Genomic DNA, 15,671 nt, shown 5'->3' on the forward strand with positions numbered 1-15,671 from the left:
AAATATGGGAACGACTCAAAAAGGCCTACATAGTTTAGTGTTTAAATCATTTCAAAGTAGGCCTACACATGCACTCTGCACTTGTGTTAGTTGAATTATGTTGTAAGGACAGGTAAAACTGAAAAGCTTTTTTGAAGTTTAAAAGTTGTGTAATGTTTTGCGGTTGCAGACAGGTTTTTTTGGCCGTTTATTGTTTTTACTGGAAGAGGAGGCAAAATGGCTCTTTTGATGATAAAGGTTGCCAAACCCTGGCAGGGAACCTCATTCCATCACATTCCACCGGTGTGGTTTTTTTTGTCCAAACCTTTTCAGTTGTTCAGTATATTACTAAACAACTGAAATATACAAGGGTCACTTTGATACGTTTTGTACATTAAATATGCTCCAGTGTGGCGCAATACATCTTAAAACATCCACATCTTAGCTGTATGTTGTAGGTGACATAGCAAATTAGTGTAATTTTGTAATGTACTGGATAATGGATCATGGAACGTATGACATCAAACACAATCTGTTCCGGGACCCTGGTTGACCTCAAATTTGTATTTCAGTCTCCACATTTCCTATTTTCTTCTGCATTCTCCCACTGGAACTAATGAAACTAGAAATATCTGTTGAAGTGTGACACCATGCATGACCGCAACCTAACTGCAGGAATTGTTGTTACAAAAAAGCCAAAGAAAAAGCAAACCTACTGGATCAACTTCATTGATGAGGTATCGTGCAAGAGGTTTTTATATACTGTATACCAGGGGAATAACGGTACGCCACAATCGCGGTTAGGTACGTACCTCGTTTTAAGGCTCACGGTTTGGCTCATTTTCGGTACGGTAATGGAACAAAATTCTTAAACATATACTATTATATATAACTGCTTTAGTGTAATCAGCTTTGATGATTTTTAAAATGAAACTTCAAACAGCTGGCAAGAAATGTTTCAATAAATACATTTCTCAGATAAAAAAATAAAATGTAGATATAGCACAGAGAAAAACTGAAGGAGGCAACTTTGAATTGTTTTTAAAGTTCCGTACTACTTGAAGCACACCTTTTAATAGTTCCATAGTCAGGGCTCCATGAGTTCCACATTAATGGAATTCCGGAATTGGCCAATATAAACGCAATAAACTATTAAACATCTCACGGAATCTCACAGAAATTGACATGATGTGAATGAAATGCTGTCATCATGAGGAGAAGGAACGTTTGTGTGGGGAGATATTTCCCCAGTGGATTGCTCATTCGTGGTGGCATCTCCTTACAAACACTCTTCCGAACTAAACAACATGTCGAAGGAGCCAACTGAAAGGCTAAGTTGGCAAAAAAACTTTGAAATCATTCCTCATTACCGAGCCTGAATGGAGGCTGGCTGGGTTAGCTTAGTTTAGCAGAGCATGCTAGTGGGGCTGTGTGTGTACTGTATGAGTGTGTTTACAGCGTGTTGTGTTTTACCACTTTTTATAAAGCGATTGGAATCGCATCGGGGACTTTGTCTTTCTTACAGTTTGTTGAGGATTTTGTAGCAATGTGTGCAGAGGCGGACATCCCATTAGATTAGCTAGCCAAGCTACATCCGTTTCTGAAATACTGGGCAAAATTATTCAATGATGTATAGCATCAATAAATGGAAGGATTTTTGCAATTAAATAACAGACATTTTATTCAGTGACACGGAAATAACACACTATATGGTGGTAAAACAAGTGTAAAAGGTAAAAAAAAACAAACAACTAAATTCCAACAATTTAAACAGAAAAAACGGAATTTGGGAAAAAATCAAATGGATTTCATAGGGCCCTCCGACAGATGTAGTCCAGTTTCGGATCTCTACTGAATGTCGGCAAACTGCTTTCGTCTTATCCACTTGTTTTTGTCCGTTTACGTATTTCACCGAGAAGGCAACAGTGGACGAAAAAGGAAACTCTAAAGGCTGAGGAAGGTCTCCAGGATCCGGCTTCCCTTTGGGACTTTCTCGCTAGCCATGACTCCTGCTAGGCAAAGGCTGGCCTGCACTGTATTTTTTTATTTTATTTTATTTTTTACTGAGTACACACTTGGTGCGAGGCAGTTATACTTCCTGTCCCTCATTTGAATGTGTACCCTTGGGAAATCAGTATGCGACTGTACCGAAACAAAGGTTTTGTACCAAAAAGTTAGCTCTGCTCTGTTCACTGTTAGCATGTATGGCTCCCAGGAAATGTTTGTTCGGATGTGCCTAAAGAGGCAAGCATCAGGCAGAAGTGGTTGGAGTTGCTGATTCCCGGCCAGCAACGGCATTTCACACGGGACTGTTTTGTGAACATGGGCCAATATAAAGCTGGACTATCCACCAAACTGTTGCTGAAGTCATACGCCTTTCCAAAGTTATTGGGTGTGTTGAAGAGTCAGAAGAGCAAGCTGTAAGTAACAATTTATCAGTGTCCTAACTGTGTTTATTTTGTGTAAGTAATCGGACAAAAGGGGTTCAGCAGCTGTCCGGAAGTCCTCGGGAGCGCTTGGGAGTGTGACCAATCACAGTAGAGTGGGCTCGGCCGGAGGCGTACCTGGAGTGGAGTAAATTACACAGACCGTTTGGGCGGGAGGCAGGAAACACTGCAGGAGTCTGTGCAGATCTAGAAAGCTTTCTGTGCGGGTTATCGTGTGTAGCTGCTCTAGCTGCTCGAGTCCAGCACTCTATACAAAAGGCCCACAAATTAGTATATTAGGTCCCCTTTAAAATTTTGGTCAAATTCCAAATTGTAATACTCAAGAAGACTTTCGACTTGAGGTTCATTCTTAATGACCGAAAGTCACTATTTTGAATGACCAAGCCCTTACCTAGCATAAACAGCTAGGTTATTAAGTAATGAAAGGACCATCCTGTGTTTGTGTATAAATATAAGGCGCAGGTGTTGCTTTCAGAGTACGCACAAGCAACAGTGAGACAAACTTCTCCGAGTTCCCCACCAGACCTCAGCACAGGATCGCTCATTAAAATGGAATAAACATATTGACAAGAGCAGTGTGCGTCTTGAAAGAGACTAGAGTGTTTAAGCCACCACTAATTTGATTATTTCTGGGAAATTTGATGCATGTTCATGTGCAAATGTGGTGCACATTTTTACTCATTGTTCACGGCAATGACATGCCTATTTGTTTATGGAAAATACAGCTTGCAAAACCACATTAAGGGACATCGTAGATATAATTTTATGAGCCGGCTGCAGGGCATGTTGGTCTTATTGCCTATGAGTCACCACATATGGTTGAACGACACAGTCCCAGTACCTCATTTTCCTGCAAGTGTCCTCTTTTTGGACAGGCAGAGTCAGGACAGCTAATTGCAGTTTCAAGGCCTTCTTTAATCAGGAGTTCCACATACTGCTTCAGGCACTGTGAAGAAAGAACATCCAGTCAGACTGATGCACTGAGAAGATAAATACAATCTCAATTAATTAGAATATCATTGAAAAATGTATTTATTTCAATGGTTCAATTAAAAAAGTCAAACCAACATTAGGTTTTTGAATTTTTAATATGGCTCTCCATTTTCTCTGGTGACAGAGGTTAGTTATTTGCTCACCAGTGTACAGAAGACACATTGGCACTGCGTGATGGTGGTCATCTGCTCCAGGGGGAACTCTCCAAGGCACAGCTTACATGAGACCAGGGGGTCCACGGCCAGCTCCCAGGTGGGACGGTACCGTGCCGTGGTCATTTTCGACGCCACAGAGCTATGGCACACAGGAAAGGAGCAAAGCCGTGAGTGTCAGCAAAAAGAACTTATGCCAACAAGGTCAAAGGCCTTTGGAGGACATAGACCGCTATGTACTTTATATTTAATGTAGATTTGTGATTCAATTGTGTAAATATAATCCTGTTTTAAGAGTATATCTCCTGCCGACTTTCCCTGTTGCAAAAATAACAACATTAGCATGGCTGGCACAAACATACAAATTGTGTGTTAGGCTTGAGACAGAAAATCTGCCCAGCAACAAGTGAAAAAAAACAGGAAAATAACCAGGAAAAAAGTATTCCAGCAATAATGTTGATCAACGTTACTGTGTTAGCTAGCTAGCTAACATTTCACCACTACAGTAATCTCTCGCCACTTCACACTTTGAATTTTGCGGCTTCACTCTATCCCGGTTTTTCAAAAATATATAAATAAATCATCGCTGTTTCGTGATCAAATGTGGTCGATCGCTAGTCCAAAAATATGCATATTTAAGCAAATTTTACTTTTTTTTCCAAACATAAAAATGGCTAAATAAAATGGAATACAAATATAAGGCATTCAGAAGATGCGTTCAAAGACGTTGCGATGATATGTAGTATTCTACACTGGTCACTAGGTGTCAGCAATGTCACATTGATGAGACAAAAGCCATAAGAAGTATTGTACAGAAACAGGAAGTTAAAAAGGAACGACGTCTAATATGGTTGGAAAAGTGACTATAAGGGTGTTACTTCATATTTGCAGTAATATTGTTAAAACCCATATTTAGCAGGTCGTAAACAGGTTTTCTATGATCTTACTACAAAAATATTTGATTTATAAATAAAGAATCCTGCGCTGTGGAAATTCAATTATCACGGCGGGTTCTGGAATTGATAAATGAGGGAATACTGTAATTGTTTTTGTAGAAATAAGCCACTATGGAGCTCAATGGATGAAATATTCCAGTCAATTTCGCAATGGTATGATTTGGCTATGATTGTGAATCATATCACCCAAAGTGGAAAAGTTAGATCACAATATGATCCAACTTCGAAAATGTCCTCAAGAAAACATAATAAGAGTGTGTATGGCCTCCATGTGCCAGTATGCACTCCCTCTAGCGGGTGTATGTGGGTCTGGGCACACAAACAACCTGACGCGGATCATTCAATCTCCAAGTGGCCTTTGTGTTCTTTCATGGAGTTATTCACCACAGCTTGCATCTACTCTATTTATTCCCCACGCATCACCGCGAGTTGAACAGGGTTATTTCCGTCATCGTCGCCTCACTCTACGTTTGAGAGTGACAAGCACCCACACACCCACGGTTCTTATTAAATTTTTTTTCCCATGAAGTAGTCTCCTGTGTGCAACGTCAACACTACCAAGCTCTCGCTTCACAGCTTAGCGACTGAAGGGATAATTTGGAAAATAGAGGCAGCATTCTCCACATTTACCAGAATTTCTTCCCCCCCAGCAACTAACAGAACTAGCAAGAAAGGATACAGATACAAAGTGGTAATAATTTCAATAATGAAATTCAACATATCGTTAAACTCCACCAATGCTGAAAAATATTTATTTGAATAAATTATTCATTCATTCATTTATTTTCTATGACGCTTGTCCTCACTAGGGTCGAGGGGGGTATGCTGGAGCCTATTTCAGCTGCATGTGGGCGGGAGGCAGGGTACACCCTCGTCGCCAGCCAATCACAGGGCACGGATCAATTGTTTAGGAAGATTGTTTTAGTTATCATTATTTTTATTATTAGTGACTATAATACTATATAATAGGGTTGGGGGAAATAACCGATTCTTAGATGCATCGTAAACCGGACAGTGACGATTATTAATTGATTCATAAATGTCAATAATCATGCTGACGGACCAAAAAAAAAAAAACTCAACGAAGTGACGGAACGCGGAAGTGCCGCCCGGACAGTTTATGGTGGTGCACCTCAATGTAAGACGTTGCCAGAATGGCTGAGCGTAAACTCTGAAGCGCACTCACTGGAAGCACTTAAAATATTTTGGGAACACAACAAATATGAAAAACCACATAGCACGTTTCCACTCGAACGAGGAGGACAAACAGGCAGCTGAAGCTGCTGCCGGCCAGAGAACCATCGAGCAGGTGATAACTAATTTTCCACCCAACTCGAAAAAGGCGCTGTTATGTCACTGTAACAGATTACAAATGACTGGAAGCTAAGGAATGAATGAGATCCATACGGGTGCGCATATGGCGGAGCTGTTCAATAATGTTGCAGAGGCATGCTGGTTTCTTGTGGCCTATTCATTTGTATTTTTGTATTATTTGTGAATAAGGGCAGCCTAGTTTTTTGGTTATTCATAACATACTGAAGTCTGAAAGCATTATTCTTGTATCAGAGCTGCCGGTACAGTAATCTATATTTCCATGAAAGCTGTTCTTGACTTTGCTATACAAAAATATTTTTTTTTGTCGGATATTCTATGCTCAGAATTTTTGTTTGGAATTCAGAAGTCTTTATTATTTATTTATGAATAATGGCAGATTTTTTTATGTTGGTTATTTTTTATGTTGGACTCTTGTAGTGTATTAAATAACACAAGACGCGTGCCATATTGTACAGAACGCAAAATGCATGCAAAATTTTGCCATACAATTTCAAGGTTAAATCCAAGCTAACCGAGTGTACGCTAACCAAGGTTCCATTGTAACATTCTTGTATAGTGCCAAATAATGCTACCGTGGCATCAATGGAGCTCAACAGCCCCTGAATCAACAGTGCCTCTGCTGGTTGCAGCCAAGTAGTGCACTCAATTTTGCCTCATTCAAAGAAGTAATAAAATAAATAGGTAAAAATGCATATTTATACACCACAATACAGTACATTCATGCGGACAGTGGTCCAAGCCCACCAAGGATTCAGCTGGACACCTGACAATCCACGGAAAGAACGCATTCAACACAATCTAATTCCCTTCATTACTCCTCCATCACGTCGTCTCATCAAACCTCACGTGAAGAAACGAAACAGGAGGACAAGAGTAAGAAAAAAAGCATGAGGACAAATAAGGCAAAATGAGAAGCACCTCGTGTCTGACTCACTCAAATCACAGGGCATTCATCCATCTCGTCAGCATCCATCACGTTAAATGGTAAGCAGTGACCGGAGACGACTCTCCATTATGTAGGCACCAAACTCATAAACGAAGGCTTAAATGGCAATTTGTTATCGAGGGCTGAGGCCAAGAGGCTAAAAAGATGGCTTTGTGAGTGTGTGGCTTTTGCGGTTTAAAAACAACATCACATGGAAGGTTGTTATTTAAGATTTTAAAAAAAATAATAATTATGACAGTATCATGAGATAAGGATGGGCATTTGGAGATGATTGGAAAATGTGATAAATTACTCTTGTATGTATTTTCAACTGTCTTTCCTACTAAGACATTAACGATAAAAAGTAAATAGCAAGGCAGCAGACGCTCAGAGCTAAACCTCTTCACGTCCATATACACATGCAAAGTGGAACAGAAAATGCAACCCCGACCTGATAATCACCAGTCTCGCCGCCAAAATCGTTGTTGAAAATATTGAAGCAGCAGGTACAGCCCTATCGATGTGCTAAATTCAGCAACCTCACTCCTTTCACTCGCTAGTATTGTCTATGGTGCTGCAGTATTTATCACCTTGTTGTTAATACATCAGGACATGTTACAAGAAGTCAAATTATGATGTTTAATAGCTTTCTTTCTCGTTTGATTTCTATTGCAACCCCTTTCGGCAGTAAACCAGCTGGGCTTGAATTAATTGATCCTGCTGGTTGCTGCCATGTGGGGAAACCTATCATGCCTGTGTTTTTTAAAGACAGACTGACATTTCTAATTGGATTTTGACGTCAACCCGTTTAGGCAGCTTACTAGTTGTGAATTAACTGCACCTTTGATGTTGGTTTGGCCAAATCGATGCCAGCATGTGTGATTACTCCCTTATCAAACAAACCTATTGGTGTTCGACTTTTCTTGCATCTGTTTACACGCTTTACCATTACACTCTTTACAGTGCTAACTAGCAATCGCTAGCCAATGCACATCTAAATATTCTAACTACGTCATATTACCTCACTTATTAGTTGTTTTAACCTCCTGGTTCAACAGTTTGTATATCTAAACAATGTTTTATGTGCTTAGTGCACACATTTTACCTGTAATCAAGCTAAACTACACATCAAATGATTGCGATGTCATTCGTTTCAACCGTCTATGGGACTTTTCATGAGATATTTGCATCAAGCTAGCGAACTGTAACGGTCCTAAGAACCACAAGATGGCACTCAAGGCAAACAAAAGAATCTGGATAGGAAATGCCGGCAGTGTGTTTATAGTTGTACACTATAAACAGCATACTAACCATGATCCAGACCTGTGCAATGACGTGACATATGCAGTGGTATTTTGTATGGTTTGTCCTGCATTTGTTGCAGCGGGATAAGATCTAATAAAGAAATAGTAGGAAGAGTAGGAATAGTAGGAATAGTAATAGTACGATGGGCTTCTGCGCTTTGCTTGCAGGCCCCAAATAATATATTTCTGAAAAACCGTGATAAGAGAGTAAAATTTGAAGCAGCGAGGGATTACCGTACATGTCGGTCCAGTCTAACTGACTGACTAGATTGACAAAATTCATAGAAATCTAATTTACTCGTGTCAACCACCTTTCTGTTTTAGCAGGACAGTCAAGTATGAGCAACATGGAGTCTGTCAGCTTCCCAAAGGCTAAAACTGTGTCCGTCATAAAACCTCAAAATGATTTAATGTGCCTGCTGAGGTTACAAGGTTAATCTTTCGACTGCACAGATGCTTCTCAAGATGACAAAAGACAATTCACTCCGCTGTCATATAGCTGACAACTATCAGCTATATGACTATCCAAAGAACATGGAAGCTGTGTTTTCCTTTCTACGATGCACATCCGTCACATTTAGACGTACAATAGGAACAAATTAAAGTGCGCTGTAAGGAGGCGCGTGAGAAACAAGAACAAGAAGGAAATTAGGTTTCCTGACAAAAGGTGGTGCATAGCAATTCCTCTGCTGCATTATTAACTAGATGGCCCATTATCCTCTGCATTTTCAGCATGTGCACATGCTGTGTGCACATTTCATTCAACAATCATGGAAACTTATCGGCAGCCATTCAATTTTGGTGCAACCTATGACCAGTGTGCAATGCGGAGGGGTGGGCAATTGCCAAAATGTAAAGTATTTAATGACTTATTTTTTTATGAGAGGTGTTAAGTAATGGGAGAATCTCTCTTTGAATGTCTTCTATCTGTAAGAACTGTAGCTCAAATTCCCATAGCTAATGTCAAGTTTTGTCATTATTATGCCTCTCCTGGTTGCAGAGAGGTGGTGCACTCCTCCCTCTTTGTCCTCTTTCATGTACCACTTGTCTATTTTGAGGCAATAGGCCTATTGATTTCCCAACAATGTTTCTCATTTTACTACAAGAACAGCATTACTTTTCATGGCCAGTTGCTGCTACTTACGCCAAAAGAACATGATCCCAGAGAAGCATCATTTTATCGATGCATGCAAGTTCTTGGAAACCTTAGTCTTGCTGATCTTTGACCGATTCCCTCACTAGTGGTGTTCTACTTGGCCTTCCTCCAATGTACGAAAGCAACACTCCAAGCTGCTCCCAGAAGTATGCCAAAATGATCATTCCAAAAACTGCATCCTTAAAGGTATCTACACATTTTTATTTCACTGTGATGCATCTCCATTACATTATAAAGGCAGGATCCTACAAGACCGGGATTGGGGTGGATTGTCCGTATTGTGTTCTGAGACTGCTTATTTTCTATGACCTGAGTTTAGACTTGAGTGGGTCTGTTTGGTCAAAAACTTTCTGCCTTGACATGTCTCTCTTCCTTCTCCGTAACTTTCACTGGTTTCGCTGTCTCGTCTCGGAATGGCCCGAGAAACATAGTCTTGCCAATCCGATGCGGTCCTTTCTTTTTTTTTTTAAATATGTTTTTTTTTTTTTACAAATGTGAATTTGTGGAATTCGAATATGGTTATGAAAATAGCTCTTCAAAGCATTAAAAATAATGCAACCAATGTATTGCTGAATGTACTTTTTTATTACACAACATGACCAACAATATTGTTTGGCTTTTGGAACAAACCTCTGTGAGTCATGTCCCTAATCCAATAAAAGATCCAATAAAAGTCCATCCAATAAAAGATAAAATTGGAAAAAACGGCCATGCAAAATATTTTTAGGGTAGGATTAATCATTTGACATGGTTATAGATCAATTTGTGGTGTGATTTAGAATGACATTTTAAGCACAAGCGACTTTTAGTATTTAATCTCGTTCGAGGAAATGATTGAAAATAATTAAAAGGTTGCAAATAATTTGATCCAATCAGACATGCTTTCATGTTATGCAACATTTCTGTTATTCCTAGCAAGTAGGTATTAAGCAAGTTATTCTGCTCAGGCGTCCTGTTGTCTGCAGTGGTCATGTCATGAATCAAGGAGTCAAACACTCATCCTTAGCAGAGGTCACAATGTGAGGGGGGGCTGCATTCATTGTTCATCTGATTGAGGCAGCATTCATGCCACGAAGACTCCATAGCTATTAGACAGAGACGCACAAACGCCTAGTAACCTATTGTATAACATGAAGCATGATAACTTCTATTGGAAAGTTATTGTGTTCTTGTTGCAATGAGAGCATGTTTACTTTTTAATATCATACATTTCTCTGTACCAGGAGCAGTTGCCACATATTAAACGCACACTGCAGAGTGAAATAATCCCTGTTAGCTCACACTAATTTCTTGACATACAGCAAATGGTTAAAGACCATTCTCTGTCTTTTGTAATGACCTGAGTTCATATAAAGTTGCTTGGCACAGTCGTCCTCCATATTGTAGTCGCCCCGTGTCCATATTGCTATATTATCACTTTTCAAACATTTCTCGCTGACACACACATCTACAATATAACTGTTATAAATAGTTCAGAAAGTTCACAAAGTATGCCATTTAACTCCAAAGCACATTCAATCACGGCAAGTCTTGGCATACTAAAAAGAGCAGGCGATTTAAAGGGGAAAAAAAAAACCTGTGACAGGCTAGTGAGTGTGAGGGCTGTAGTAAGTGCTTAGTGACCATGACGTCAACTCCTGCATTCCCAGTTCCTTCCAACCTTTTCTTCTTTACCAGCCCAGACGCACTGCACTATACATAACTAATTAGTCAGAGCTTTAGGCTTCCCTTATGTCATAGCTCTATTCCAGAGCAAGGGTTTTCAAAGTGTGGCACAGTGAGCCTCCCCTTGGAAAATATGACACAAATGAGGACTACTCCTACTCCCCTAAAACTGATTTTGTGAAGCACGTTGTGTAGGGTCTACTCTGTCACTGTGGAACTCAAACTCAAATAATATTGCCTTTGTCAAATCTGAAGTTAGCTTAACAGGTTTGAAAGAGATGTTTTCTTTGGGTCTACCATATGTTTGGATGTTGTGAACCCCCGTTTCGATGCCAGCGTTATATTGAACATAATAATGCTGCCTAGAGAAGTCAGGCCATAGCAGAGAGATTTAGCTCAACCTCACATAACGGACATATTGTCTCCTTTAGACATCAAAATACACCCAAAACTGTTCAGTTGAACTGATTGATTTTTGTCTTGAAGCAATTGAGGCAAAACACCACATGGCAGCAACCAGCAGAGGCGCTGTTGATTCAGTCTCAACGAGTTTGCTGTCTGAAGGTGTCCAACCTGAAGTTAGCTACGAGAATCACATGTGGACCAAGCCCTTGTTGTTCCGGGTCTTATCCAAATTTTCATATCCCTTGGTCACCATATTTGTGGATCCAATTCGCAATAGCAGTGCCGTTATCATAACTGTTTAAAATGTTTTCAAAGAAACAACAGCAGGTTTTGAAAAAACGTTCAGTTTGCATGCTGTTGTCAAGCAAACACATCGTTGAAACTGTGTAAAGAAATGTTTTAAGTTGAAACCTGCCTCGGAATGTCATAGCAAAGGAAGGAAAACTAAATTGCTAAAGCATGCCAGTCTATTTTTAATAGTGGGTGACATATTGAGCCTGTGTATAGATGATACGGATCACGTAAATACCATCACTTACATACATCACTTGCAAAGCAGGACCCTTATTTTTGGACGGGAAAGATGACAAGTTCTTTATGCAAGTGACAGAGGGAGTGGACAGTCTGCGTCTGTCCTTGACACGAAGGGGAGAGACCTAAGAGGTTTGCCAAGAGTGGTGATAGCCCTTGTTTGTCCATGCCCCCGCAGTGTTACATAACCACCCCGGTGGATTTTGGCATCCTCAGTGGCGAGACAGACACTGATAATGTCACGCCTCTGCATGTTGCAGCCTAAACTGTAGAACTGCTGGGGTTTGTTTCTGCTACAGTGCACACTAAATATCCTGTGGGAACTGAGTAGCCATAAAGTACAGCACAGAACCGCCCAGTTCACGGCCCCTCTGAATTACACTTTGTATCACACATTGCGCAAGCAATAATGTTTACTGCCTGTCTCGTAGCTACTGGGTCAAGTGTACACCTTGGTGGAATGTGGTACTTGAGGAGTAAAATACTGCGTACGTTTCAATTAAACAATTATAGGACTAGTAAAAAAAAAAGGTTCTTGTGTTAAGGAGGTTACAGAAATTGAGTTAGTCCTTTGGAAAAGCATGCAAATCTGCAAATACATTCATGAAAATATGCTGTTAAGCTCAACTTTAAGAGAGGTTAATGTCTTAAGCTTACCCTTGCTAGGATTTAAGGGACATCATGCAAACACCTAGTAGGTTGCGTCCTCCCTCTCATCCCTTAATTCATGGCAGGTATCGCATTGGGCTTAATCCCCTATATTAGTGGGATTTCAGCCACAGGAAGGACTGTGTTATGGCTTATCCCTAAAATGTGAATGTTCTGCAAAGAACATTGCTGCAGGTGGAACACAACGTGAGACAAAATGTTGATCTTGTGATGCGTTGTTGTCTCGACGATGCGATATTGATACACAAGCGTCAATTGCTACACGACCAGTCAAACGTTTGGACATGCATACTTCCTCATGCTATTGAATGAGATATGTTCTTTATGATTACTATTGTGACGAGGGGTGCAACAATTCCAAACTTCTGGCCGATCACCGATCTTTAAAGGCCTGACCCTGCCAATTCCAATTTTGGCCGATACCCGTTTTTAAAATAACTGATAGCATACATCTTCAATGTTCCAATCTTACTTTGTGGAAAAACATTGACCAATCCCGGTGAAACAATACACAATTGTTGTTGTTTTGACTGCACATGAGGTAGTTCTCTCAAATACAATTGAAAAGGTTAGAAAATTGCTGTCCAAACTGCTAAATTATATCAGTTCCTTTAGTCTTTTCTTTTTCACATTTTAAAAACAAACACAACTTGCACAACAGGTTAACAGACCTGATTAGAGCTTCTTACCAAAAATAAAGTGCACAGCGACCGGAAATGGCTGGTTGTTCAACACCGTGAACTCCATCGTTTTCAACACGTCAAACTTAAGGCTTTTTTTACAAGTAGCGAACAAGTAATGAATACAATTTAAGACCCATTTCACATCCATGCTGGCAAAAAAAGACATGAAGGGACATCGAGGGCCCGGAATTACTTGCAAAGTATGAATTTATTTATAGTTCTTTCATTGGAATACAAAAACAATGTTCTCAATAAGTTCTGGCTGGTCTGCACTAGTACTTTAGTTGCATTTCATTGGTATAGTATAGCGTCCTCAAAAAACAAAACATTTAAAAGCGCGACAGAAGTTCATGCATTTGTTTTAAATAATTAATGATGAATAATTATGCAATTTTAAGAGAATTTTAGATATTTTAAGGCCTTAAATTCAAATGATAGGATTTTCGACTTTTTAAGACCCTGCGGATACCCTGTGTTTCTTGCTGTTGCTCGACATTATCTTAACATTTGCATAATCCTCCTCTATTGTTTTTTCCGAGCTGTTTTTGTGTTGCGGTTGCTTCCCTGCATCTTACCGATGCGTACGTGTGACAGGTGTTCAAAATTCATGACTCACTTGGGGGAAAAACTTATTTGGCGCCAGCTGCTGGTATTTTTCATACTGTCTTAATATTCCAGTAAATACGGTAAGTATTTATTATGTATTTCATCAGTCTGCTTACACGTTACAAAACATGACTGCAAAAAATTCCAAGATTGATATTTCTGGTATGAAAGCAGCTCTTTAATCACAATGAAGTGTGTTATCATATTTAATATAAAATGTGATACGCAAGACTTTTCAACGATGTTCCATGCTACAGTTACATAGCTATCAAAATGTATAGCATTGATTATCACATAATTGCCGCTTCAAATGGCAAAATATTGTGAAAATATTTATATAACATGTTAAACTGAAAAGATTTGTCAATCACCAATATAACATGAAATTGTACTTGGCTGAGCTTCTCTTCATGTATCAATGTACCCTTCCCTTCCTGTTTTGTTAGTGCAGTTTTGTTTCCAGCCACTTTATATTTGAAGAATCCCCCATTGGAATTCCTTGTGAATTTTCATACAAAACAAAAGTGTAACAAAAATAGGGAGGAAGGGAGGGAGGAATCAGGAACCTGACAAAGTGCTTTTTCCCCTCAAAGTGCCCATTATCAACATAATGGTGAATGAACACAAGGTCAAGTGCAGAGTGTCGGAAACGGAAAACCAATAATGGCTGCATTCAAAATGTCTTGAGACAGGAAAAAAATGCCTTCGGGCTTGGCTGAATTTTTAATGACTTTAACCATTTGTTTGCTGTTAGCTTATAAAACGGGTTTTTAATAAGTCTTGTTAGAAGGTTGTCACCAAGGTTAAGAATTACAGTTGTTTACAAAATTATAACTAAAAATACAATTATTGCTTTCTCTTCAACACCTCCAAAAACATCTGAATGGTGCACTGGCTTATAAAAAGGAGAATAGAACCAGACTTAAACTAGCACGCCTTTTCATAAACGTTATGCATAGCTATAGCACCCATTCAATATTAGGGCAGACGCTGACAATGTGACGGCTCATTAATGACATGTAACATCAACCTTGCCAAATGAACTGGTGTTGCATTAAAGAGGACTGCTGTCACTCCAGTGGTGGACAATGGTGGTTTTATGGACGCACGAGGGAGCGAGACGCCTCAACAAAGACGCAGGCAAAGGCAAATGAATGCAGCATCTCATCTAAACAATGCCAAATGAACAATTCACAAGGAATTTTGCTTACTGACATTATTTGGTTAGTGATTCAGACCAGACAAAGGGACTATTACCATTAAAAATGATTAAAATGCTGTCATTCCAAGATGTCATACACGCAATATGGGCAGACACACCAATTAATTAAAAGCAGACACACCAACAGACTAGGGACCAACGCTGTCTTGCTAGGTTTTTCCACTTATATACATGCAGTAGATGAAACAAACAATATCAATATTGCAGACTATTGCATTGGTTTCACTGGTATACTGTAGTGTTCTCATGCAGATTTTGTCCGTGTGGCACATTGCGACATCAAACTCATTATTTTACACTGCCAAAGAGAAACAACCACTTGCAGTGAGTCATGATCACGATTGGGAATAAAGAGGGCTTTGGCTCTTTCTCTGAAATCTGAAACCTTCGGTAAGTGTATACATATATTTGAACCTGCATGTATAATTGACTGTGTAAATTAATAGAATATCCTAAATAAATTCAAACTTGTACACCCAGTTTTCACCCTCTTCAAATGGCCGTAAAAATACACATTATAATTATACTCCACCCTGGAAAAAGAACAGTTCAAATAAATGATTTCACTATGATCGATACTGAATTCAATGTGTAAATATGTCATTTTAACTTTGCCATCTATCACTAAAATTATGAAGAAACA

At 39.4% G+C, this 15,671-nt stretch overlaps 1 protein-coding gene across 1 annotated transcript in view; it reads right to left on the reverse strand.

The window, feature by feature from the left end:
* Positions 1-15,671, reverse strand: part of rnf144aa (ring finger protein 144aa) — a 42,294-nt gene that overhangs the window by 16,094 nt on the left and 10,529 nt on the right. Inside the window, exons 2-3 of the mRNA XM_054796767.1 lie at positions 3,563-3,713; positions 3,268-3,372 (exon numbers count right to left, since the gene is read on the reverse strand). Coding sequence (XP_054652742.1) covers positions 3,268-3,372; positions 3,563-3,697 — 240 coding nt within the window. The 5' untranslated portion in view covers positions 3,698-3,713. The remainder of the gene's footprint in view (positions 1-3,267; positions 3,373-3,562; positions 3,714-15,671) is intronic.

Source organism: Dunckerocampus dactyliophorus, chromosome 13 (genome assembly GCF_027744805.1).
Source record: "Dunckerocampus dactyliophorus isolate RoL2022-P2 chromosome 13, RoL_Ddac_1.1, whole genome shotgun sequence".
NCBI lineage: Eukaryota > Metazoa > Chordata > Actinopteri > Syngnathiformes > Syngnathidae > Dunckerocampus > Dunckerocampus dactyliophorus.